This window comes from Bos javanicus, chromosome 20 (genome assembly GCF_032452875.1).
Source record: "Bos javanicus breed banteng chromosome 20, ARS-OSU_banteng_1.0, whole genome shotgun sequence".
Classification (NCBI taxonomy): domain Eukaryota; kingdom Metazoa; phylum Chordata; class Mammalia; order Artiodactyla; family Bovidae; genus Bos; species Bos javanicus.
Window position 1 is genome coordinate 48,722,291 of NC_083887.1, and position 27,510 is coordinate 48,749,800.

The following is a 27,510-nucleotide window of genomic DNA, read 5'->3' on the forward strand; positions in this document are numbered from 1 at the left end:
GTTATATCTGTAATAATGAGGTTTTTACCCAGAAATCAGGAAAATTAAGTTTGATCCAAATTTAATGGCTAAGTGATGATTACTACAAATAATTGAAAAATAAACTGCTTTTATAAACCAAAGAGTAACCAGTAATGCAATATAGTGGGGGGGAGGAATTAAATATTTGTTTAATTTAAACAATTTTGATGTCCACTTCAAAATACTTTCACAGGCAAGTTCTTTGACATAAGCGCCTATAAAGCAAATGAACTTTCAAATAAGGGAAAATATTCTACTTTAGAGAGAATATAATCAGTATAATATTTCTACAGGTAATTAGATTAAAATTTTTGCTGGTTTAAGTAAAGAGGAAAAAAAATCAAACCTATTTAGGTAAATATCTAATTCTATAATATTTTGCATAATTGAAGGATATTGTCTCTAATTTTTATTTCTCTAAGCTACAGGTAAGTATGCCTATTCTTTTTAATGACTACATTTTATATAAGTATTAAAAAAAAAAAAAGTGTAACCAATAAACTTATTTACAAAGCAGAAACAGACTCACAGACATAGGAAAAAAAAAACTTATTGTAACCAAAGAGGAAGGAGGGAGAGGAATAAATTACATATATGGGATTAATAGATACATACTACTATATATAAAATAAACAACAATGACTTACTGTCTAATACAGGAAACTATATTCAATATCGTAATAACCTGTAGTAGAAAACAATAAAAAATAATGTATAACCAAATTAATTTGCTGTATATCTGAAACTAACCATATTGTAAATCAACTATGAAAGTGAAAACTATATTGTAAATCCACTATGAAAGTGAAGGGGAAAGTCACTCAGTGTGTCTGACTCTTTGCCACCCCTTGGATTATACAGTCCATGGAATTCTCCAGGCCAGAATACTGGAGTGGGTAGCCTGTCTCTTCTCAAGGCGATTTTTTCAACTCAGGGATCGAACCTGCGTCTCCCACATTGCAGACGGATTCTTTACCAGCTGGGCCACAAGGGAAGCCCAAGAATACTGGAGTGGGTAGCCTATCCCTCCTTCAACAGATCTTCCCAAGCCAGGAATTGAACTGGGGTTTCCTGCATTGCAGGCAGATTCTTTACCAACTAGGCTATCAGGGAAGTCCAAAACTACACTTCAATTTTAAAAAAGACAACATGGACATGATGATGTCTAAGTAATACTACATGCTTCACCAAAACTTTAAAAATCTGCACATTTTTTTCTATTTCTTACCAGACAAAAAGCAAAATAAAAAATTTAAATGATAATCTCTTACTGTAAATAATCAAACCATGATCATAGCATTAAAAACATGTTTATTGGTTGGGTGATACAGTTAGACAAAAACTTATAATCCTTGTGTTTTACAGAGCCATGCTCTATTTATCTTATGGCTAAGTCTCTACCTTCAGGGGAAGAATTCTGTGACAAGAAAGGGAGTTTTCGTATCTGAAACTGGCACATCCATTTCCAGACCATGCTCAAAGTACTTGGGACTCATTATTCCCTCCCCAGACATCCTTAAATTGCTTCTAGATCCTGAAGAGTCCCTTCTCCAGGTCAGGCTACCAAAGTCCAGATTTACCCATTATTATTTGAAGCTTTAATCCTGAGGCCGGTCTAGTGTGAATTTGTTAAAAACTATACAGTCACCCCTCCACAACTGTGAGCTCAGTGTCTGTGAAAAGTGAAAGTGTCAATCGTTTCTGACTTTTTATGACCTCATGGACTGTATCCTACCAGATTTCTCTGTCCACAGAATTCTCCAGGCAAGACTGCTGGAGTGGGTAGCCACTCCCTTCTCCCGGGGACCTTCCCAATCCAGGGGTGAAACCCAGGTCTCTTGCATTCCAGGCAGATTATTTACCATCTGAACCACCAGGGAGATTCAACCAATCACAGGTGGTAAAAATGGTGCACAATCCGTGGGTGGTAGAATCCACAGATGCTCAACCTATAGATACTGATGGCTGAGGGCTTCCCTGGTGGCTCAGTTGGTAAAGAATCTGCCTTCAGTGAATGTGACCCAGGTTTAATCCCTGGGTCAAGAAGATCCCCTGGAGGAGGGCATGGCAACCCACTGCAGTATTCTTGCCTGGAGAACTCCATGGACAGGGAAGCATGATGGGCTACAGTCCATGGGGTCGCAAAAAAATGGACATGACTGAGTGACTAATACACACAGGACTTCACTGTGCCATTTTATGTCAGGATTCAAGAATCTTCAGAGTTTGGCATCCACTGGGATCCTGGAATCAATACTCCATGGATACTGCAGGGCAGTTGCTGCTGCTGCTGCTGTCACTTCAGTTGTGTCAGACTCTGTGTGACCCCATAGATGGCAGCCCACCAGGCTCCACAGTCTCTGGGATTCTCCAGGCAAAAACACTGGAGTGGGTTGCCATTTCCTTCTCCAATGCATGAAAGTGAAAAGTGAAAGTGAAGTCGCTCAGTCGTGTCCGACTCTTCGCGACCCCATGGACTGCAGCCTATCAGGCTCCTCCGCCATGGGATTTTCCAGGCAAGAGTACTGGAGTGGGGTGCCACTCCAGGGCGAATGCCAAATGATACATGGGCTCCTGGACAATATTAGGACTGGAATGGGATGTGCACCGGGCTGAATCCATATGAATGCATGTAAAGCTATTTGATGTGATGACTAGATTCTGGAAGATCAGTGTTGTTGCTCTGTATTGCGTTGTTTCTGCATAAAACTTGTTTACACTTGTTAAGAAGATAGATTTGACAGGGTAGGAAGCTAGATAGAGCATATATTATTTAATTGTTTATTAGCTTGATTTATATCTTTCAAATTTATAGACTGGTGTTATATAGACATCTATTCATACTCTTGCTCTGAACTCTACAAATATTTCTTGGGGCAGCTGCTGTTTTTTGTATGAATCAAAGAATGACGGGTAAGTTTCCTAATGTAGGAGCTGTGTCATGCAACTTTGCCTGTCCTACAGTCCTTAAGATATTGTGAATTCCCCAACAGAAATACAGTAATTAATAATAAGTTTACAGGAGATAAATGCTGTGTGTAATATGAGAGTAAAAGGATTTTCCATTCACAGCAAGAGATGAGAGCAGCAGTGTTTACATCAGCATATCAAGACTGATGACTTATGTCTTTGTCAGGAGTTATTTGCTTACAGAAATGGTTATATACCAAGCTAAGCAAAGAAAGGAGCTGTGTTTGGTTTATTTTATTACTTTCTTCCATTTGGAATAAAAATCACACTGATATGGAAATGGCTAGTCCTATTGTTTAAAGTATATAGATGAGTGTGATCATACTTATTCAGCTCTCATTTCAAGAACTAAGATAACTGACCCCATTATTCAAAGATGGGGCTTGAGAGACCTTCTTTGAATTCTTTCTGCATTATGCACCTTTAGACATTATCATGGACATGCTCATTTTTATTTCCCCTAGCTTCATTCAGACCAAGATAAAGGAGATGGATCCCTCAAATATATTTTATCTGGAGATGGAGCTGGTACTCTTTTTATTATTGATGAAAAAACAGGTGACATTCATGCCACAAGAAGAATTGATAGGGAAGAAAAGGCCTTTTATACTCTACGTGCACAAGCTATTAACAGAAGAACTTTGAGGCCGGTAGAACCAGAGTCTGAGTTTGTGATCAAAATCCATGATATCAATGACAATGAGCCAACGTTCCCAGAGGAAATTTATACAGCGAGTGTTCCTGAAATGTCGGTTGTAGGTGAGTTCATTTACAATGTTTATGGCGGTATTCAAAATATATGAAAAATATTTATCAAGAAATTCTTAGACTATTGTGGTCAATTAACTGAAGTCATGTTTGATTTCCTAAGAGTACATACTTAATTTTATGAATAAAAAAATGAGTCAGAAAAAAGATTAATGCATTTTTCACCTCCTATGGGTTTGTAAATTTCTACAATATAATAAATAGACACTTCCCTCAAAAATCCAAGAAAATGCCATTGAACTTCAGTAGAAAACTATGAAGACACAAATGTTTGTCACATGTATTTGGAGAATAGTTGTGTAAAATTCTGACTCCAAATATGTTATAAGTACACTTAGAACACCATAAATGTAATCTGGAGTCTTTATAGGTGTACTCTCATTGTAATTTGTCTAAAGAGTTTGTATTACCTAAATGACATGAACAATGAAATTAATTAGATTTTCTACTATACTTCATATTAAATTTTTAAAAATATTTCACTATAGCCATTATATATAAAACTTTCTTGATATAAATATCTTATTCAAATAAACCAGTTAAAAATTAACAGCTAATGACAAATGGATACAGAATTACAAAATTCAGTTGCAAAAGCTGTGAAACAGAATGTGTGAAAAAACTGGAAGTATAACATTCAAGAAAATAGAATTTGCTTTTCAATAAATAAATAGAAGTTGTTGGTAGGCAAAGAAAATTAAGACTGATTTCATGTTTTTGTTAAATAAAGAACCACAGAAAAGTAAATATCAGGAAACAATGATAACATTTATAGAGATACGTATTCAGATTTAGTAAAATATATTCATTTCTCAAATGTAAGAGAAGTTAACTGATGAAGTAATTCTGATATATTTTCCTTGTAACAAGTATAATAGAAAATGTCATACTGCTTTTCTCAAAAGCATTGTTCAGGGATTATTATTCAATATTTACTTCACTAAATCCCAAGGACTTTTGGCAATCACCTTAATATAAAGCCCTTTTATATATTTTGAACTTTATTAAATAGCTTTTAATAGTTCATGGGACTTGGGATCATCTTGGACTGTTTCTAAATTTAGAATTTAATCTATTCATAAAACTGTATTCTGGAGCAGATGTTAATTATTTTTATAGTTAATTAGTGGAGAGAGGGAAAGAAAAGCATACTTATTCCTTTGTGATTAGATATGCCCTTTACACGAAACAAATCTATTATGTGAAAGTGAATTTAAATATCAAACCGGAGCATTTCTAAAGTGTCTGCCTTTACTATAATCTGATACACTGTCAGCATTATCTGTTACATGAATGAAATGCACCTGTTGGCTAAATAAAATACCTTGTTGAATTCAAAGTTTACCTCTAATAACTCTCTCTATATTTTTTCATCTAAAGTATATACAAATGTTTCTTTAAGAGGTCATTATTAAAGCCAAAAATCATTCAAGTCGTCCATGAAAACCAGTGCTTTTGCTCCTCCTTCTGGTACTGTGCAGAACTAAGCTGAATTTGGATACTTCAGGTACTTCTGTGGTGCAAGTCACAGCTACAGATGCCGATGACCCTTCCTATGGAAACAGCGCCAGAGTCATTTACAGCATACTTCAAGGGCAGCCATATTTCTCTGTGGAGCCTGAAACAGGTCAGGAATCATGAATCAGTGTTTATTTATTTAATAATCTCTATGATCGTTATAAGTTAAAAAAAAGGAACAACACCTGAACATTATACTCACAGAAGAGTGATGATGCCACAATTAAAGGTATAAGAACTCGAAGTTGAATGATTGCACAAACTAATGGGAATATACCTGCTTTTATATTTTTCCATCTGGGTTTAGGGCACTAGGTAGCATATATGAGATTCTTTAGAAAATAGAAGAATGTCACAAATTGGAAAATTTTTACTAAGAATCATTTTTATAATCTGTAGACAATAAAAAGCAATGGAGAAAACATTTTTGTCTTTCAAAAATCACTACTTTGGATTTGCAATTTGTGAGCTTAATCAAATAACAATTGAGATTTTAATGACTGTAATAGAAGTTTTCTTTTTTTTTGTTTCAAGGTATCATAAGGACTGCTTTACCAAACATGAACAGAGAAAATAGGGAGCAATATCAGGTGGTAATCCAGGCCAAAGACATGGGCGGCCAGATGGGAGGCTTATCAGGAACCACCACGGTCAACATCACGCTGACGGACGTCAATGACAATCCCCCGCGCTTCCCCCAGAGTAAGCTTTCTTTAACGGCCTTTCTGCAGGGCAAGAGCTTTAGAGTGAAAAAAGAAAAAAAAAAAGCAACTGTCATTCATTTCCTTTAAAACAGATTGAAATGTGCTTCAAGGGTGAAGAAAAAAGATGTATATTCTGATGAATTCATTGTTTTTAAAAGATAAAAATTAAACATTTCAAACATAGTTCTTTCAGACACAGAGGGCTCTATGATCACAAACTCTCTCCATATATATTTATATGTACCTATATGTTCTATGTCCATGGTTATCATCTAAGAACTATTTCTATCAGTTAGCAAAGGAAATGTTTTATTTAAAAAAAAAAAAAAACTAAGTTATACTTTTACAATGAATGTGTTTATTTCTACTTAGAATTTAATAAGGAGGATTCTAATTTGAGGATAAAATTTTTCAGGAAAATATCTAATTTTTCATATTATAAAGACTTAGCCAAAAAAAAAAAAAAGACCTAGCCAAAAAGAACTACATAGGTAGAAACTTACAAACTAATCAGACTTCCATTTACTATCACTATGCTAGGCTTGCAGGTGTTTGGAATAGCAATCTTACTAAAACAGTTTGTATTTCTGATCTATTTATAGATTTATTTTGTGGTTTAAAATGAATCCTTCAAATTCTCGAAACAGGTCAGGAATAGGTTAAGAACCATTAGCATCTGACCATATAATTACATTTATTTACTCTCTTTTATACAAATTTTTTAGAAAACATGCAGCTAGAGCAGATGATATTGGGTCTTAGAGGACTTTGCCAAGACTTGGTCAATTTCCTGTTAATCTAAAAGACCCTTTGTTTCAAGGTGGATTCTCACATTGTTAGGAAATGTGGTATAAAACAGAGGCTTTGGGATGATTTGTGTTTTTAATTTTTAACATTTGCTGCATATAAACTTCTAAATTGATCTCCCAATTTTAGCTTTTTTTTTTTTTTGCCTTATGTAACTTTGTGTTTAGATATTAAAACGTAAAAAGCAATAGCTTTATGTGATATTTATGTGTTTATACTAAAGACCATTACACAGAAAGAATTATAGGCTAAGAATTACTGTGTTGTTTTGACTCTTTAGAAGCATTTCACCTTTCTTCTTGTACCAGTTTTATCTAACTTTGATTATTAATAGTGCATGATTTTAATCAAATTGTTTAAAATCGTGTGTGTTGAAAGATTATAAAATTCATATAGAATAATCTAGAGTGGACTAATCATATACTCATGTATTTTTGATGATATTTTGTTAGATATTTAATTTACATGTCCTTCAGCCATTGCTATTGTGGTATTTGACCCAAAACACAGAGAGAAGAGGGTCTGCTTATCCTGTTCTCCAATTATCAGGCCTCAACTTCAGGGTAATTTTAGTATTGGCAGGGAAACGAAAATCAAGAATAAATCTTTATAGTTCTTTCAAAACAGCTGTAAAGACATGCCTGTACACTAAAACTTGACTTTCACTTTTTACATTTCTGACTACCTTTTAGCATGAGCCTCTTACCAAGAGAATAGAATACAAATCCGGAAAAACAAACTGTAACTAGCTGCACAGTCCACAATGAGCAAAAGTATTTGTGAGAAAAGTATTTTGAGTAGAAGACGACCATTAAAAGGATTATTACATTTTATTTTTTTTTACATTTTATTCTTAATGTTAATTATTTATTTGGCTGCATCGAGTCTTAGCTGCAGCACGTAGGCTATTTCATTTTGGCATGCAGGCTTCTCTCTAGTTGTGGCCCATGGGCTTGTTTCCCTGTGTCATGCAGGATTTTAGTCCCCTGACCAAGGATTGAACCCATGTCACCTGCACTGGAAGGTGGATTCTTAACCACTGGACCAGCAGGGAAGTTCCAGGATTATTAGAGTTTCAATTCTCAAGAACATATATGCACATGTGTCCAAAATACACAGCCTATTGAAAATTTATGTGTTTTATAAACAAGTTAATAGATTCTAATTAAATGGAAAAAATAGACATTTGAACAGATGAAAATACCCAGTAAAATTCACTGTATCATTTTTCTTCTACTACAATACCTTTATTTATTCATTCACTGGTTATGTTGTTTTCTTTTGTTAAGTCAGATTTTGTGGTTGGTATCTGGTAGGCATATTACACAAACCAGGATATAATAGTAATAGTAATAATAATAAAATAATAGTAATGAAAGAGCATAGCATGTTTTCTGAATAGCGTTTTCATTTCACCATTTCATGCATCAAGTTACTACTTTATTTTGTCATAACCCATTGAGGTTAGTATCTCCATTCTACAAATGAGAAAATGAATGCTATAGACATTAAGGATGAACTGCAAGTAATGGCAGAGGTGGTTTGAAATCCATGCCCAACTCCAGATGTACACCATACTATGTTAGAAGAAGTTTTAGAGCATCCTGTATCCTGTCTCATTATTTTTAAATTATAAATGGAAATATAATTTATGGATTTTTATTTTCTCAATTATCTTTTCTCCTATGAATATTTGCAACCATATCTTACTATTGGGAACACTCAGTCATGGCAATTAGAATGTTACTTGATAGTCTAAGTTACCTAACATGCGGAAAACTAGTTTTTAATTTCTCATCTCATTTCATTAAATAGCCAATGTTTGGCGAGAGTTCCACAGGTTATGAAGACCCTCATATGTAGCATATCACTGACACTCACAAGTTACTTGTATACACACATTGCTATTATTATCATATCCAATATGTAGAAGAAGTAAAGGAGGTTCAGAGTGGAAATAATAAAGAGAACAAACTAGTACTGCCTAATAAAAATAGAATGTAAACCAAGAATGTGTGCCACAAATGTAATTGTAAATTTTCTATCAGCCATACTTAAAAAATTAAAATAAGCAGAACATATTAATTTTAATCATATATTTTAACCCAATATTATCCTTTAAACATATCATTAATATAAAACTTATGCAGATGTTTTACATTCTTTTGTCACATAAATCTTTGAAATATCCTCTTTCATCAAGTATTTTCCAGCTATATCAAACTCAAGCCAGACATTTGCAATCAGTAACTGCATGAGGGTTAGTGACTTAACTGGTGTCTGCCATATGAGACAGTTTAGGACAGACTATGGAGTCATTCTCATGAGCCCAATTTTGTCTTCTTCATTTGCAAGCTTTCTCACGTTGGTCCTTTTGAATGACATCTTAATAGAAGGTGCCATTCCAGAGCCATTCAGTAAAACTGGATGGTAGTGCATAACCCGTGGAGTGGTAAGACCAAATAATTTTAAGTATATGAAGTACTTGACTCAGTGGCTGGCTAATAATGTATTTATGTGCTCAATTATGTTAATGTGTGCAAGTTCTGCTCTATTTTTATTATTGTTTAATATTATAAAAGTGGGGTTAAAACTTAAACTTCCATGCAAGTTAATCCAAGTTCAACATTTTCTACTATGGTACATCTGTAGGAGATAAACAGTCATTTGGAAGGAACAGAAACAGACGAAAGCACCCATGTCCTTCATTGCTTATCTTATTTATTATGTAGATCTGTAAAAATTGTTCTCAATCAGACAGTTTTGTCCCCTAAAATATATTTAACAATATCTTAAGACATGTTTGTTTGTCTCAACTGGTCACTACTACTGGTATCCGTTGGATGTAAGCTAGAAATGCTGCTAACCATCCCCACAGGTCACTTGACAAAAAGTTATCTGACCCAAAATGTCATCAGTAGTGAGGGTGAGAAACTTTGATATTATTTGAGGATCTCTTCAAGTGAAACCAGAAATTCTTTCATTTAAAAATATTTATTGAGAAGCTCTTTTTCCAAACACTATTGTAAATTTATATATATATGTATATATGCTTTTTGTCCCTATGATCGTTCATTAAAATGGGAGAGGCAGATGATACATTAAAAAAAAAAAAAAACTATACAGACAAGGTATTCGCTTAGTTCTAGATAAAAAGAGAAACATGAGTGTTCCAAGGGGGACAATAAGGGAAGATCTTGCTCATGAGGTGATATTTGATCCAAACACTGCAAAATGTAATAGTTCACAGTGGTAAAGGATTTGCCTGTCAATGCAGGAGATGCAAGAGATGGGTTCAATCTCTGAGTAAGGAGGATCCCCTGAAGTAATAAGAAATAGCAACCTGCTCCAGTATTCTGGCCTAGGAAATCCCATGGACAGAGAGGCCTGATGAGCTATAGCCTATGGGGTCACAAACAGTCAGACATGACTGAGTGAGCACACACACACACAGGTGGGAAAGTCCTTCAAGCAAAGGAAACAGCAGATGGGCAACTCTGAATAGGCAGTTGAATGATGTTGAATGAAAGTTGATGGTCAAGAAATGAAGACCAATGTGGTTGGATCATACCAAACAACAAGGTTGCTGGGGGAATAGATCAGCGAGCCCTGCACTCACAGAAACATTGGCAACAGTAAATTATTATTGAAATTAAAACACACACACACACACACAGCTACATGTGTGACCTAAGTTACCATTATGGTCTTGTGCTTTAGAGGTATAAGCATGTGAACATTGGTAAGACATGTCACCTTAGCATGGTTCTAAAAGAGAAGCAATGGATTAGAAGGTTGAGGTGCACCTGAAAACAGTTCCAAAAGGATTTTAGGGTTTTCCTCCAGATAGTAAATTGCATTTTCACTACCAAAACAATGTATCTGTTGAAATTATTTCAGAATCCTAGGTTGTTTCAAGTGACTTTGATTTTAAAAACAATTAGTGAAAAAAATATATATTGCTTTCCTTCCGGTGATAGGCATGGTGCTTGCAATTAAGCATATGAGGGTTAATAAGTTTTTGTTACCAGAAAGAGGACTTTTTTCAGGGCCTGAGAGTGGACTCTTGACTAACACTTGGAAATGAATTGTCTGAGGAGACAAACATACTGACAAAGCAAAAGTCTATTGGGAAGGAACCCCAGGTGGAGAGCAGCAGGGGAAAAGGAACCCAGGAGAACCAGAACCGCTCTGCCATATGGCACAGTCTCAGGTTTTACGATAATGGGGTTAGCTTTCCAGGTTGTCTCTGGCCAGTCTTCTTGCTTGTCCCTGGTGGTGCATGCATCTCAGAAAAGATGAGTTTTAGCTTCAGGGTTTCTGGGGGTTGACAGGACATATTAGGAGCTGGCGTCTCTCCATCCTTTTGGCCCCTCCTAAATTCTCTCAGTTTTCCACAGCAGCACTCTGACTTCTTATTGGGATCTCCCGTTGTGAGGCAGCTCATGAAAGCAGTTATTATTGTACCTGGCCAAGGCAGGTGTTTTTGGATGTTAACTGTTCTCTAATATCTTGGATCCTGATTACAAATGGCTTATTGTCTAGCAGGGGAGAGAATATTTCAATATGAAATGATACATGTGATAAGGGAACTTGGGACAGAATTTAATGAGCGAACAGAGGAGCAGCACTTTTCCAAACAGAGGGGAGGAGAACTGAGTGCATCCTTTACAATGGAAGATATTTTTGAGAGAATTTATCTTTTGATATAAACGCTTTCTTCGAACTACTACAAGCCATAAAGGCAGGGAAAGAAGGAGAGTTTATGAAGTTGGAAATTAGCAAAATTACCAATGTAGAGTATTCAGATCAGATCAGATCAGTCGCTCAGTCGGGTCCGACTCTTTGCGACCCCATGAATCGCAGCATGCCAGGCCTCCCTGTCCATCACCAACTCCCAGAGTTCACTGAGACTCACATCCATCGAGTCAGTGATTCCATCCAGCCATCTCATCCTCTGTTGTCCCCTTCTCCTCCTGCCCCCAATCCCTCCCAGCATCAGAGTCTTTTCCAATGAGTCAACTCTTCGCATGAGGTGGCCAAAGTACTGGAGTTTCAGCTTTAGCATCATTACTTCCAAAGAAATTCCAGGGCTGATCTCCTTCAGAATGGACAGGTTGGATCTCCTTGCAGTCCAAGGGACTCTCAAGAGTCTTCTCCAATACCACAGTTCAAAAGCATCAATTCTTCAGCTCTCAGCCTTCTTCACAGTCCAACTCTCACATCCATACATGACCACAGGAAAAACCATAGCCTTGACTAGATGGACCTTTTTTGGCAAAGTAATGTCTCTGCTTTTGAATATGCTATCTAGGTTGATCATAACTTTCCTTCCAAGGAATGAGCGTCTTTTAATTTCATGGCTGCAGTCACCATCTGCAGTCAAATAAAGTCTGACACTGTTTGCACTGTTTCCCCATGTATTTCCCATGAAGTGGTGGGACCGGATGCCATGATCTTCGTTTTCTGAATGTTGAGCTTTAAGCCAACTTTTTCACTCTCCACTTTCACTTTCCTCAAGAGGCTTTTTAGTTCCTCTTCACTTTCTGCCATAAGGGTGGTGTCATCTGCATATCTGAGGTTATTGATATTTCTCCTGGCAATCTTGATTCCAGCTTGTGTTTCTTCCAGTCCAGCGTTTCTCATGATGTACTCTGCATATAAGTTAGATAAACAGGGTGACAATATACAGCCTTGACGAACTCCTTTTCCTATTTGGAACCAGTCTGTTGTTCCATGTCCAGTTCTAACTGTTGCTTCCTGACCTGCATACAAATTTCTCAAGAGGCAGATCAGGTGTTCTGGTATTCCCATATCTTTCAGAATTAGCAAAGGACATATTCTGTGCAAGTAGAAAAAGAAAATGGTAAAAGATTGCTTCAAAGTGGTGGTGAGAATTATCTTTGGTGATGCTTTTAATGTTTACTTTACTGTATTATGTATTTTGTATCTACTTTTATAACTTGATACAAGAAAACCAGAATAACAAACGATAGAAAAGAACAAGAGTGACAACTGCTTCAAAGTCAGATAAAATGAGTTTTGAGTAGCAGCTATTGGAATTTACATAATGGGGGTAACTGTGGATGATCTTCCCCAACTGGTTTTAGTAAAAATCATTTAAAGAAGCTGTAGGGTTGTAAATTGAGGAATAAAAGAGAGTCAGGAAGAGGATCAAAGAAATAATGCCTGCACTTTAAAAAGCTTAGGTGAACAAGAAAATAAAATAGAAAAGGAATATACTGTAATAGTTAAAAATAAATACTAGATTAAGGATGGTTCAGTAGATAATTTTTGAGAGCATCCTTTCTCCAGACTCAAAGCAAGACTTAGGACTACAGTTAACCAAGGACATGAGCTACTGGTGGAAGGTGTAGAAAATTAAGTAATGATCACATCAAAGTACAATATGATGTCTGGCCATGGGGTAAGTACATGAACAACAGAAAGAAGAATAAAGGACTAGTTATTTTCAGCATGAATAGGAGAGGCCTCTCTCTAAGGAGGCCTGAATATTTTTGAAAATAGAAAATGCATACAATTAGATAATTTTGCTTCTCTAATTGTCAGTTCCTGCATATATAGTATTTCAGTTCAGTTCATTTCAGTTGCTCAGTCGTGTCTGACTCTTTGCGACCCCATGAATTGCAGCACACCAGGCCTCCCTGTCCATCACCAACTCCTGGAGTTCACCCAAACTCACATCAATTGAGTCGGTGATGCCATCCAGCTATCTCATCCTCTGTCATCCCCGTCTCCTCCTGCCCCCAATCCCTCCCAGCCTCAGTCTTTTCCAATGAGTCAACTCTTCGCATGAGGTGGCCAAAGCACTGGAGTTTCAGCTTTAGCATCAGTCCTTCCAATCAACACCCAGGACTGATCTCCTTTAGAATGGACTGGTTGGATCTCCTTGAAGTCCAAGGGACTCTCAAGAGTCTTCTCCAACACCACAGTTCAAAAGCATCAATTCTTTGGCACTCAGCTTTCTTCACAGTCCAGCTTCCACATCCATACATGACCACAGAAAAAACCATAGCCTTGAGTAGATGGACCTTTGTTGGCAAAGTAATGTCTCTGCTTTTGAATATGCTATCTAGTTTGGTCATAACTTTCCTTCTAAGGAGTAAGCGTCTTTTAATTTCATGGCTGCAGTCAGCATCTGCAGTGATTTTGGAGCCCCCAAAATAAAGTCTGACACTGTTTCCACTGTTTCCCCATCTATTTGCCATGAAGTGATGAGACCAGATGCCATGATCTTCGTTTTCTGAATGTTGAGCTTTAAGCCAACTTTTTCACTCTCCTCTTTCACTTTCATCAAGAGGCTTTTTAGTTCCTAGAATGCTGCAATTAACAAATTAGGTCACTTATATTAAATGTTTTCAGTAGTAACTGTAACATATCGTTTCTCCCCATGTGCGTGCCTGCTAAGTTGCTTTAGTTGTGTCTGACTCTTTGGGACCCCATAGACTGTAGCCCTCTAGGCTCCTCTGTCCATGCGATTCTCCAGGCAAGAATACTGGAGTGGGTTGCATGCCCTCCTCCAGGGGATCTTCCCGACCCAGGGATCAAAGGCACGTCTCAAGCCTCCTGCTTATCCGTACATAACAATTTGCCTCCCCTTCCTTATTCCTTCTCCACAAGAATGTACAATGTTTCTAATCTTGCTTTTCGTGCTCTGATGCTGTGCTGTTACTCACTGATGGCCAAAAAGTAAATAAAAGTGTCTTACGTCTAAAGTACCTATAACTTCAGCAAAATGAATGAACTTACCTCATATGAATAAAAGAACATCCATGGATGAGGACTTCAGAGCAAATGTTTCTGCTCTTCAGGCAGTCAAACATTCAATGGCCCTTGAATTTTACTATGCTTCATTGTGCTAGGATAGACAGACGTTATACTCCATCACCTGTATTCTATCCACTTGGTGTTTTCAGTTGAGTATTTTCGTTTCTTTTACCGCACGTACTTCCTTCTTTCCCTAAAAATCAGAAAACAAAATAGGCTTTGTGGAAAAGGACTATGAAGAGATTAAAGAACTGAAACCTGATCATTGTAGGCTTGGCAAAAACACCCAGGACAGTGGGATTTGTGCCCAAATGGTCTTTTTAAAAAGCACCTCCGGAAAAATGCTAGGATAGTGTTTCCTCTTGAATCAGAATCAGTGATTAAGGAATAGATGATCTGCAGAGGTGAGGCTAGTCTCATTACCTTAATACAGAAGAAGATATTGTATGATAAGACTCTCTCAAATACATTCTAAAAAGTGAAAAATAGAAACAGAGGGACAAAAAAAAATAGACATCAGAAAGGAAGGTCCACTCCTAGAGAAAAAGAGTTTACAAAAGCAGTTATGTGGATGATCAAGGTTCCAGTCAACCAGCTGATGTCTAGAAGATTTGGCTCTAGTACTTGGATGGGACAGTATTTCACTAGAAGTCAAGAAGGCGGGGCTTCCCAGGTCGTGCTAGTGGTCAAAAAACCCCGCCTGCAATTGCAGGAGATGAAAGAGATCTGAGTGTGATCCCTGGGTTGGAAAGATCCCCTGGAGGAGAGCATGAAAACCCACTCCAGTATTCTTTCCTGGAGAATCCCATGATCAGAGGAGCATGGCAGGCTGCAGACCACAGGGTCACACAGAGTCAGACACAAATGAAGTGACTTAGCAAGCACACACTCAAGAATAAAAAAGAAACTAAACATCTGACTGAGATCCAGCAAAAAAAAAAAAAAAATCTTTAGAACATAGTTTGAGAAGACCACAGCTTGTTATTCATATATGGCTGCTTTTCCACACATTGTAACACAGAGAAAAGAAAAGGGATTATTCTATCATCTACTTAGTAATGCATCTACTTAGTAATCCAGAGAAATCCAGTTGTCCTAGAACTATGCCCCTGGTCTATTTAAGACACAGACCTCTTTGCAGACAGCTTAGATGGACAAGTAGAAGTCAGGAGTCAGTATCAAGTACATTTATGTAGTAGTTGAGCTGGGAATTTATGAAGAAAGAGAATTTATAAGCTCCAAAAGTGTATGATTGAGTGATGCCATCCAGCCATCTCATCCTCTGTCATCCTCGTCTCCTCCTGCCCCCAATCCTTCCCAGCATCAGGATCTTTTCCAATGAGTCAACTCTTCATAGATAATTAATATCAAATTTGTGACAATGTGATATATTTATTATGCAAGCTTACAGATCTATCCCAAGTGCCCTCAAAAGAGTAAATTTATTGCTGCTTACTTTTTTTTTTTTTTGCTATGACATTGAGAATTGTAACAAAAATCAGTTTTTCATCATTTGGTTGTTGGTTCTGAAAACTAGCCAAGAATTTTCACTTATAAGAAAGTTTTTTTTTTTTTAAATGATGAGACATTGGATGTACATATAAACTTGATGAAACTAGTTTTCTGAGTATTTTGATGCTAACACTTTTCCATAAAATTATATTTAAAGATTATACAGAAATACAGCCAATTCATATACCATAGCATGCAATTCTAGAATCACTCAAAGCCTGGAAGAGGTTTCATAGCTATGTTTGTTTGTTTTAACTGAATGACCTTTATTGGCTATGTTTATTTAGCTCATTAAATAACATAAATATGGATTGTCTGGTTTGCCTACACTTAAATAAAATACAGCAACAGTATGAAAATAAGAGTAATAGGTACAATGTTATAATGTGGATTAAACACTGTACAAGGTAATGTAAAATTAATTCACTTAATCTTCATATCTGTATAATTATAATAATATAAAATTTATTTCCCCTTTTATTAGTTCAAAAAAAAACATGAAACTTAAATCACTTGCTCATAGTTTTACAGCTGGAAAAGAAAGAACAGTTTCGATGGCTCAAAAATCTGTACTTCTAACCATTATACTCAAAAAGAAATCGCCACATCAAAGATTCTCTTTGTCTTCCCTGATGAATCTTTCCTTTAGTTAATTCAGTGCTTCACTAGTTGCCTGTAAATGGGAACAACCTCAGATGGGACATAATGAATTCATAAAATGTCCATGCATTTTGATACAAACCCAGGTAAATCAAACCTTTGTCAGTTGTTGTTGTTCATGTGCTAAGTCATGTCTAAATCTTCATGACTCCATGGACTGCAGCACAGCAGGCTTCCCTGTCCTTCCCTATCTCTCAGAGTTTGCTCAAACTCATGTCCATTGAGTCAATGATGCCATCCAACCATCTTATCCTCTGTTGCCCTCTTCTTCTCCTGTCGTCAGTCTTTCCCAATATCAGGGTCTTTTCCAGTGAGTTGGCTCTTCCCATCAGGTGGCCAAAGTGTTGGAGCTTCAGCTTCAGCATTCCAGTGAATATTCAGGACTGATTTCCTTTAGGATTGATTGGTTTGATTTCCTTACTCTACAAGGGACTCTTGAGAGTCTTCTCCAGCACCATAGGTTGAAACCATCAATTTTTTTGGTGCTCAACCTTCTTTGTGATCCAACTCTCACATCTCTACATGACTACTGGAAAAATCATAGCTTTGATTATATGTATCTTTTTTGGCAAAGTGATATCTCTGCTTTTTAATACACTGTGTAGGTTGGTGATAGATTTTTTTCCAAGGAGCAAGTGTCTTATTTTCATGGCTGTGGTCAACATGTATAGTGATTTTGGAGCCCAAGAAAATGAAATCTCCCATTATTTCCATTTTTTCCCATCTATTTGTTATAAAGTGATGAGACTGGATGCCATAATCTTTGTATTTTGAATGTTGAGTTTTAAGCTAGCTATTTTACTTTCATCTTCATCAAGAGGCTCTTTAGTTTCTCTTTGCTTTATGCCATGAGGTTGGTATCATCTGCATATCTGAGGTGCTTTTGCAATATCTAAGGACCAAACACAAGTGAATGCTTTATTGGATCCTTCTACTGCTTGGTGGGTAAATAAACAAGTTTGCATGAGACAAGGTCTTTCAAGGAAATGTCTATATGATACATACAGAGATTTTAATCATGTACTTTCAGTGAGTTGTGAGACTACCGTAATCCCTGCCTGGTACCAGGGAGGTGTGATTTAATAAGTGCTGATTTTCACTTTGTAAATAGAGTCAGCTTCTCCTCTACTGGGGATTCTAAGGTAATGTAGACCCCAGGCTGATCTGCATATTTTAAAATTATCAAACACATTTCAAGTAGAGCAATAGTCAGGTGTGTCCCAAGGAAGATGCTTTAGCCTGAGAAAGGAGGGAATGAATTTTAAAATGTCTCTTTCCCCCCTTTTTTAATGTAGAAAAAATGGATATTCTTATAATCAAAAGCACTGTTCTACTATTTATATAGGTTAGATAATGGCTCTGATATTTACTGTGATCACAAAAATATCCACATATATTTGTAGGATTTCCCTATGCTCCTAGTACCTATAATTTGGAAGAATTACAAAGAAGTCATGCTATTAAAGCATTGTTTGATTTATTAAACACTTACTACTACATGGAAGGAAGTATGATAAAAAATAATAACTAATAATATTGTAGTAAGAAATAAACAGAAAACATTAATAAATCATTTGCATTTTGAAAGATTATAAAGTCATAACACTTTTTCTCACACACATATACATGCAGTTTTATTTTACTGCATTGTAGATACTCTCACACACATTGTCTCCCTCACTCTTTTGTTTGCTTTTGTCTGTAGATGTAAGTTATACATAAGTTGCATAAATATAATATACATGCACATATAGGTACATATGCATGTAAGCTTATTTACAGAAATATAAGTGGAGAATGATACAAAACATTTATGCTATAAATATATTTAACACTCAAATAATAAAATGATTAACTCTTCAGATGTAAGGAGACCAGAAAAGAGAAAAATATTTAAGTATTTTCCAGGAAAGAAGACAGGCATTGAGAGGGAGAGCATTTCTGTTAGGGAGGACAGAATGAACAAAGGTGACATTTGGAAAAATGCGTGGGATTTGGTATGGCCACATCCCAGGATTTGTAGCGGAGGCTGTGCAAAATGAGAGTGGAAATACAGCAAAGTCAGCATCATCAAGAGGGTTGATACAAAAATAAAATGCTACCTGTAGTATCTAAGGGAGCATTTTTTAAGAAAGCACCAGCTACATACAGTTCTTCATTTTGTCTAATTATTCTGGCAGCAACGGAGCACATTGCTTGGATTGGAAGAGCAAGGGTTGATGAGTGTCTGAACTGAATCGGAGGAGAGGAGGGATTTGAGATACAGTTAAGTGGGTGAGCCATAGGATTTAGTAATTAGGTCGACAAAAGGTTTGAGGGAGAAAGAGAGCAAAAGATACAGTCTCATTTTCTACCAGAAGAGCTTGTGTGAAGAGAGAGGCAAGGATTCAATCTGATTCGAACATTTTAAATTAAGATGCCTGCAAAAAGATGGTGGGTTTTAAATACCTAATACATGGTGAACAATATATACAGTGGGTTTTTAAGTATCTAGTAGATCGTGAACTATATACACATGTGAAATATACGTGAGAATAGACACCTATAATCTCAGCTAAGCTCAACATTTAGTGAGGAAATGGGCTTCCGAGGTGGCGCTAGTGGTAAAGAACTCACCTGCCAATGCAGGAGATGCAAGAAATGCAGGTTAGATTCCTGGGTCAGGAAGAGCCCCTGGAGGAGGGCATGCAACCCACTCCAGTGTTCTTGCCTGGAGAATCCTATGGACAGAGAAGCCTGGCTACAGTCCATAGACAAACAGGGTTTGAACATGACTGAAGTGTCTTAGCATGCACACAGCAGGTACTCACATAACCAAGGAAATATACAATTTCCAAGTATGTTGAAATATATAACTTTCTAGAAAAACATAGTTTGTGGAAATTATACAAAAATCCACCTGGAACTCTCCAGTGAATCCTGTAGAAAGTTACCTTAGACTAAATGATTTAGCATTTTATTAAATGGGATTCAAAGTCCCTCTGTGTTATGGTGTCCTCTAGAACACACTTGGAAAATACCCCTGGGTAGGTATAGATAAAGATCTATAGAAATAAAGCTAGCTGTACAAATTAGTTTAGGCTCAAATGCTGTTAACAGTTTTTAGTAAGCCTATAATTTCAGGGGAGACACATTGCAAAGAGACTGAGTACCTAGTACAATGCAATATGTTTATGAATGACTCATTTAAGGTTATCTTAACCTTCCCGATTCTATATACTTTTTATGTTCCTACACATTGCAGTTCTATGTATCTATTGATGCCAATTAACTTGGAGACAATTTCAAAGAAATGAATCAAGATGGATTCCCTAGACTCTGGGGATCAATGACAGCGTCTCTAAAAGCTTTGTCCCATTGCTTTCTTCAATGACATGAACAGGAAACTAAGACACTTTGCAGCATCTTGTTTTGCTCTAATTTAACTTAAATGCCTTAAGCTAAGTTGGTGATCATGTCTCCAGTGTTCACAGATTTAGGTTTCTGCCTTTCCTCTGCTGAGTGTCTTCAGTTCCAAAGCCTCAGTCCCTTGTCAGTCTCTGGTGTGACTTTGAGCTCTCCTCTGCTTTTCCTAAATGCCCATTTAGCATTGCATAATTTCCTTAACTACTCTGCAGTTTCCTCTCAGGAGCTTTATCTTGTTTTTAATTTCTTCCTGTTAAGCTCATTAGAAAACATCTTTTAAACATTATACAACAGAATGGTTTATAAACGTGCATAATTGTGTCATTTTTCTTAGAGCAAGTATTGTTTGAGATTATTATGCGGCGTAGAGATGTTACAATAAGATTATATGCAAAGCAAATAAAAAAATTAAACTAATGTTAAATTATTTTGTTGATTCACGTGTGTGGTGCTTTATTCTCACAACTCTGGAAAAGTAGAGAGGTTCTTAATGTAAATGTGAATAGAAATAAGGGCAGGAAACAAAGGAAAGAGTCAAATTATATCTCTTTGAAACTTTTTTTTTTTTTTATCAACAAACGGCAGCTATTTGTTGCCACGATTCAAAACCTGTGTTTGCCCTCTTTGCTCTCCCATTCGTTTTCTGGCATCTGATTTGTTGCCCCTGAGGAGGTCACCCTGTCACAGCTCTAACTGTGCCCATCTTCTGCCTTTCCTCCCAAGTCTCTTATATGAGCTGTCAGTTATTTCTAATTCTAGTAAACAAATCTGCAGTGTTTTCCATACTCAAGTGCAGAGGTCCTACTGATTAAATTTTAGTAGGACAAGTGACCTGGAATATTTAGTTCTGAATCAAAAAAAAAAAAAAAAAAGTACATCAAAATTGTTTAAAATCATTAATAAATGAAAATTTAGATGTTGTGTGAGGGTGTCAATAATAGCCTCAGAATACACTTATTTAAGTAGCCTTATCTTTTGGCCAGTCCTTAAGAAGTATTCTTTGCAATATTACCATTTAGGTTTTTATTTCTAAATGCAAATTTGCACAGGCAATTTGGAAATGGCATTTGCCTTTCTCCTCCTTGCATTCGTGCCTTTGTGCTTAAGTCGATAACCAAACTAAGAACATACTCACTGGGAAGAAATATTTATCTGCCCTAAACATTAAAAGAGAAGCAAATGATTCAATCTGACACCTGGGAATGAATTGGAAACAACTATAAATTGGAATTGATAGGAAAGCGTACCACATAATTAAAGCTTCATCAACTGTAAGGTAAAAAATAAGAAGCATGCAAATAGATGCCTTTAAGGAAACATGAAATGTAAGATGGATGGCAGGTGCTACTTTGCCTTTGACAGTGAGTGCAGTACAGTCTGTCTCCTTTCTGGATCCTCTCCTGCTGCTCCCCTTACATGGTAGACACCTTTGCAAGCTCTTCATTAAAGCAATTTCAGTTTGCTTGACAAACTAGCATACCTGTGTTCAACAGACGAGTTTTGGAAATAAATTTAAGAGTATGAATGAATAGCTCTCTCATACCTTTAAAATATAGAAATGCACTTTTTAAACTTTGAAGTAGACCCAATAAATCTCATCCTTGAATAGGTTTCTTAGCATAAACACAATTTCAGAGAAAGCGTTATCTACGCATCGTGAGCACTGAATAAAGATTTATTGAATAAATGAATTACTGAAGTGGCCATATAATCAAAGCAATTATGAATGTATATGTTCTGTATGTGTATACAACATATATGTATTTTATTGTATGACTATCTAAATTATTTAACAGAGGAACTAAATCTATGGTATTTTAATGAATGAGCTCAATCTTAGTCATTGCTTTTCTGGAAAGAATAGAACTCCTTGAAAACAATTTGATTAGTGTTTCAAAAAAAATAAATATATTTTTGTGCATGTATAGAGGAGCCTGGCAGGCTACAGTTCATATGGTTGCAAAGAGTCCCTGATGCTGGGAGAGACTGAGGGCAGGAGGAGAAGAAGGCAACAGAGGACGAGATGGTTGGATGACATCATCAACTCAATGGACATGAGGTTGAGCAAACTTCAGGGGCTAGGAAATGACAGGGAAGCCTGACGTGCTGCAGTCTGTGGGGTCACAAAGAGTAGGACTCTACTAAGCAACGGAACAACAACATAATATGAATCAATGGAGAATGATCACTTCCCTACTAAACCTCAGAAAGTACTGAAAATTAACATGGATAATGCTTACTCTCATGAAAATGAAATAACCTGATGGAAACAGTCTCTGCACCTACCAAAGAATAAAACAAGGAAATAAAATGTTTTGGATCCTTGACCAGAAGTATACTAATGACAAGTTCAAAGCAGACAGATTTTCAGAATCTAAGCCAGTGCCTAAAACTACAGCAATCTCAAAAAAAGCCCAAACTAAAAATAAAAAGTCGGAGAACAAATTCCCAGAAACAATACTCCCAGTGAAATCTATGAGACAGTAAAATTGATGAAACAAACAAAAACACTTTTTTTTTCTTTTTTTCTATCTCCCTGCTAAAAGATCCATGATGCAGAAACTTTCTACCATAACCTGATAATCTCCAATTTCATCAGGACAATTTTCTATTTAATTTTTTGAAAAAAAAATAATTTGCTTCAGGGAATTTTCTGGCAGTCCACTGGTTAGGTTTACATTTTCACTGCCAAGGTTGTGGGTCAGTCCCTGGGCAGGGAACTAAAATCCCACAGGCCACATGGTGTTGCCAATGATAATAATAACAATAATAATAATAATAATTTGCTCCAAAGTATTAAGTTCATAGATAAAATTTTAAAATAGAAAATAAGCCACCCATTCTGTTCTTCCTCTCCATAGCTCTAATCAGCACAGAAAACAATGATAAATTGTTACTTTTTAGTTCACCTAGGTTAACTGTAATTAAGTAATATTTTCTTGTTATTTTAAAAATTTTTGTAGATTTCCTTTTGACTTCTTTTCATCATTCTCAAAAATGGAGCTCAGTGGCATCTCAATCTATTCTCCCCTTAATAATAACACATTTCAAAATTTCTCTATTGGTTATCTCACCAAGTTTGTTATGAAATTTCTTTTATATCCACCATTTTCACCCTTCCTCTCTGCCTTTCTATCCCAATAGCATTTTCACTGAAGCAGTAAATATATCTAATAAATTTTAACCATGTCTTAAAAAAATTCTTTATAATTTTTAAAATGCACTTTTCAAAGTATTATGCATGTAAACATAATTATTAAAGTTAATACAAAGTATTAAACATGTAAAACATGTTTTACATTCAACATGTAAAAGTTGAATATTTAGTTCAAAACTGTAAACCAAAGTATACACCAGCTCTTAAAAGTCTTAGGAGATAATAAGCCAGATATTTTATTTTCCATGGAATGATTTCCACTATTGACAAAGATCCTGTTTAGTAAAGTTGTATTTTCAGAGATGTTACAGATTTGCACTTTAGAGGTGCTATTCAAAAGTTATTAGTGAAAAAACCTGATAGCACTTAGCTTAATTCTAGCAACATTCAGAGTTATAAACCATCAGTATTCCCCCTTCAGCATGGGCTGGCTCATCTCTGGAGTTCAGGAAAGTCTGCCATCCCAGACAGTTCTTTTTCATTTTCTTAATTCAGATACATAGCTCTCTAGATCTTCTGTATTCCTGTTTCTTGATTTAACTTCTTGTTTTCCTGGAATATATTCTACATCAGGTTATTTTAAAAGGGCCAAAGGGAAAGAAATTTGCTGAGTCTAAAACTATCTTTATTGGGCTATCATACTTGATTAATACTGTGGCTATAGTGAATATTCAAGGTTCAAAATAACTTTATCATCAAATTTTGATGACATTGCTCAGTATCTTTCTAGGATCAGGGGTTACCTTGAAAGGTCCATTGACATTTTGATCCATGTCTTTTATTTTTCCCAACCTCACAATTATATATTAATTTTTAATCATGTGGACTTCCTTCCACTGTCCTCTAGCTCACCAGATCTGTCCTTTGTGATTTTAATTTTCTGTTTAACCCATCCATTATTTTTTAACTGCTTCAACCTTGACTACTACTGGATATTGTGTTTAGCTTCATATCAGTATAGGAAGCCACTTTTCATTCTCTAGTAAAAATCTTATAACTTTCATTCCTTAAAACATAATGAGTATATTTTAAAAATATGCTCCACCTGATGACTCTACGTTATTTGTTTTGTTGATATGATCCAGCTAAAGTGTTTTACTTGTCTTGATTTTGCTTTTGAATTTTATGTTATTGTTGCTTTTCACTGTTTTTTTTTTTTTTTTTTTTTCCTGCTGACTCTACTTGTGATTCTTCCTGTGTTATTATGTATGTGGGATCGAACCCACATCTTCTGTATTCCAGGTGGATTCTAAAACCACTGAGCCACCAGGGAAGCCCTGAATTTTAAATGAAAGATATTTATTTCCATCAAGTGCCAGTAAAGACTAATAACACTTTTAAACAAAGCTGTATTTGACAATTATTTATGGTGTATATGGGTTTGCTTGTTTGTTTTATGTTTTCATATAGCATGCAGTAACTATAAGAGAACATAAGTATCACTACTTTAAAGCATTACAAGGACTTTAAAAATAGCTTGCATTCACATGCAAGATACTCAAATTGTGCACGTGTGTGTGTGTGTTTGAGAGAGATAATTCACACACACACAAACACATATGTAGTATTTATGGTTTTCCAAACAGAATAGTGTTGAGGTCTTGTTAACGTTTTATAAAAATAATGTCCCACTGTGTATAATTTTCTGAAATTTGCCTTTTCCCACTTCATATAATGCAACTAAGATTCATCCATATTTTTGATGTAACTATAGCTCATATTTTTCAATTTTATATTATGTTAGGATGTGTGATAATGTAACAGTTTATTTACCTATTTTCAGGCTGTTTGACATTCGGGTTCTCTTCTTATTTTTTTTTAAACTTTACAAACAATAATTCCATATGGTATTTCTGCAGCTATTCTTCTCAGAACATCGGTGGATTTTATTAATGATAATATTTAACTTCACATCAGAGTATCCTATTATGGGTTGAAATATGTTCCATAAAAATATAGCTTTAAGTCCTTATGTGAAAATAGGGTCTTTATAGAGGTGATCAAGTTAAAAGGAGGTATGTAAGTTTGGGGCCCTTTTCCAATATGACTGGTATCCTTAAAAAGGGGGCAATTAGAATACACAGAGGGACATACACAGAGGGAAGACAATGTGAAATTACAGGGAAAAGATGGCCACGTAGTTGGAATGATGCATTGACAAATCAAGGAATGCCAATGATTGATGGCAAGCACTAGAAGCTAGAAAAGCCAAAGAGGGATCTTCTATAGACCTGTGGAGAAGAGAATGGCCCTGCCGGATACGTTGGTTTCAGAATTCTAGCTTTCAAAACTGTAAGACAATAAATTTTTATTGTTTGAAGCCACCTAGATTTTTTTAAGCTTTTTTATTTTATATTGAAGTCAGCCGATTAACAATGTTGTGCTAGCTTCAGGTGGACATCAAAGGGACTCAGCCCTACACATACGTGTATCCAAAGGAAGAGACAGAGGTTGCCAGGCAAAGAGTTGTGTAGAAAATCTTTCATAAGGAAGAAAACTGCATTAAATTGAAAAGGAAAAACATATTTGAAAAACCTAAAGAAGACCAGTGTATGGAGACTATTAATTAAGGGTGAAAATGACAGGAAATAAGAATCTATGGAGGGCCAGCCTATCTATGTTTTAAGTACAAAGTGAGTTGTCAAATAATTTCAAGGCTCTGAATAACTATTAATTAAATTATTGTTTTCAAAGCATTGATATGGCTGCAGTGTGCACTCAGAGTATAAAAGATTTAATTGGATTTGGCCAATTATAGGACCTGACAGATGAGTTAGGTAGTTTCTCAGATATCCAATATAAGAAAAAGTACATAGTGGCTATTATATTCAAAGAAGTACATTGGGAATATGGTGGTGAAAAAATGCAAAGCCGTCCCTGTCTTGTGTAGCATCCTCATGGCACATACAAATAAACGAGTAAATCATATAATACCTAGCAGTGGTAAGTGATAGGAAGAGTGATGCCTTCTCAAAAAGGTTCTTTTCAGTAAAATATTAAGCTTCTGAGGGGTCATGGTTGAGTAGTCACCTGAAGAAGAAAGAGGATGAACCATCTGATTATCCAAGAATAGGTGTTTCTAGGAGAAGAAATAGCAAAGGCAAAGAGAGCCAACAAGACAATAACCAAGGAATGAATTGAGAGTTGCTGTCAATGTTGTGTAACCAGAAATTAATGGAGAGAAAAAAATGTAGAAAAAGAATTGACAAGTATACATTAAGTGACCAACCAGGGTGTGGTAGAAACTGAGTCCTAATGGTGTCTCCTAGGAAAGGACTTTTCAAACTGAGAAGTTGTTGGCCTCTGTATTAGTTTGTTAGGGCTGCCCTGCAAGGTACCACAGACTGTATGGCATCTCTCTTCTCACAGTTCTTGAAGCTGGGAGTCCAAGACCAAGGTGGTTTCTCCTAAGGTTTCTCACTGACTTGTAGATGGCCATCTTCTTCCAGGCTTCACATGGGCTTTCCTCTTGTGCCTGATTGTGTCTAAACACTTGTCATGTTAGATTAGGGCTCAACCTAACCTTCTCATTTAACCTTAATTACCTCTGTAAAGATGTTATATTCTAGTACAGTCATATTCTGAGATCCTGAATAGGGTTTAGGAGTTCAACATATGAATTTTAAGGGCCTTATCCCCTCAAACACTCAACACATAAGAGAGCCATTTTCTCAGATTTGGTAAATTGTGTTATAATTATTTGAGGACAATGGGGGAAGAAGTTTATGTGAGGGGAATAGTATGTGAAAATATAGAGAGTAGGAAATTAATTTTTGACAAGAAAGACTTTGAAAAGCCCAGTTTGGTATAAAGCTTTCCTGGAAGTGACAGAAAGAAAGGCACATTAGGAAAGATATAGTCAGGCCAGAGTATGACTAGCTAAGAGGTCTGGACTGTATTATGTATATTAAGGAGAATTACTTAAGGTTTATGAGCGAGAATCTGCTCTAATCAGAAGTGTGCTTTGGGTCAATTAATCTGTCAGAAGCATGTAGTTTATGATCAGGTGCTAAAACATAAATCTCATTTAGCAGGAGAGCTGGTTCATGCTGGAAGCACGACTAGAGTCAGGGGCTTAGATAAATTCTTGTTTTGCTCTGAATGTAAGGGAGTTTGTCAGAATTTAGTGTTTTCACACTGACACTGTGAAGGACATCTTTGTATTCCCCACAGACTATCCTTTGTGTCTCCCATCACAAA

General features: G+C 36.0%; 1 protein-coding gene across 3 annotated transcripts in view; it reads left to right on the plus strand.

Moving 5' to 3' along the window:
• CDH10 (cadherin 10) overlaps window positions 1–27,510 on the plus strand; it is a 186,834-nt gene that overhangs the window by 130,024 nt on the left and 29,300 nt on the right. For all 3 annotated transcript variants that reach the window (XM_061393821.1, XM_061393819.1, XM_061393820.1), the window contains exons 3-5: window positions 3,456–3,750; window positions 5,267–5,386; window positions 5,812–5,979. In XM_061393821.1, coding sequence (XP_061249805.1) covers window positions 3,456–3,750; window positions 5,267–5,386; window positions 5,812–5,979 — 583 coding nt within the window. The remainder of the gene's footprint in view (window positions 1–3,455; window positions 3,751–5,266; window positions 5,387–5,811; window positions 5,980–27,510) is intronic.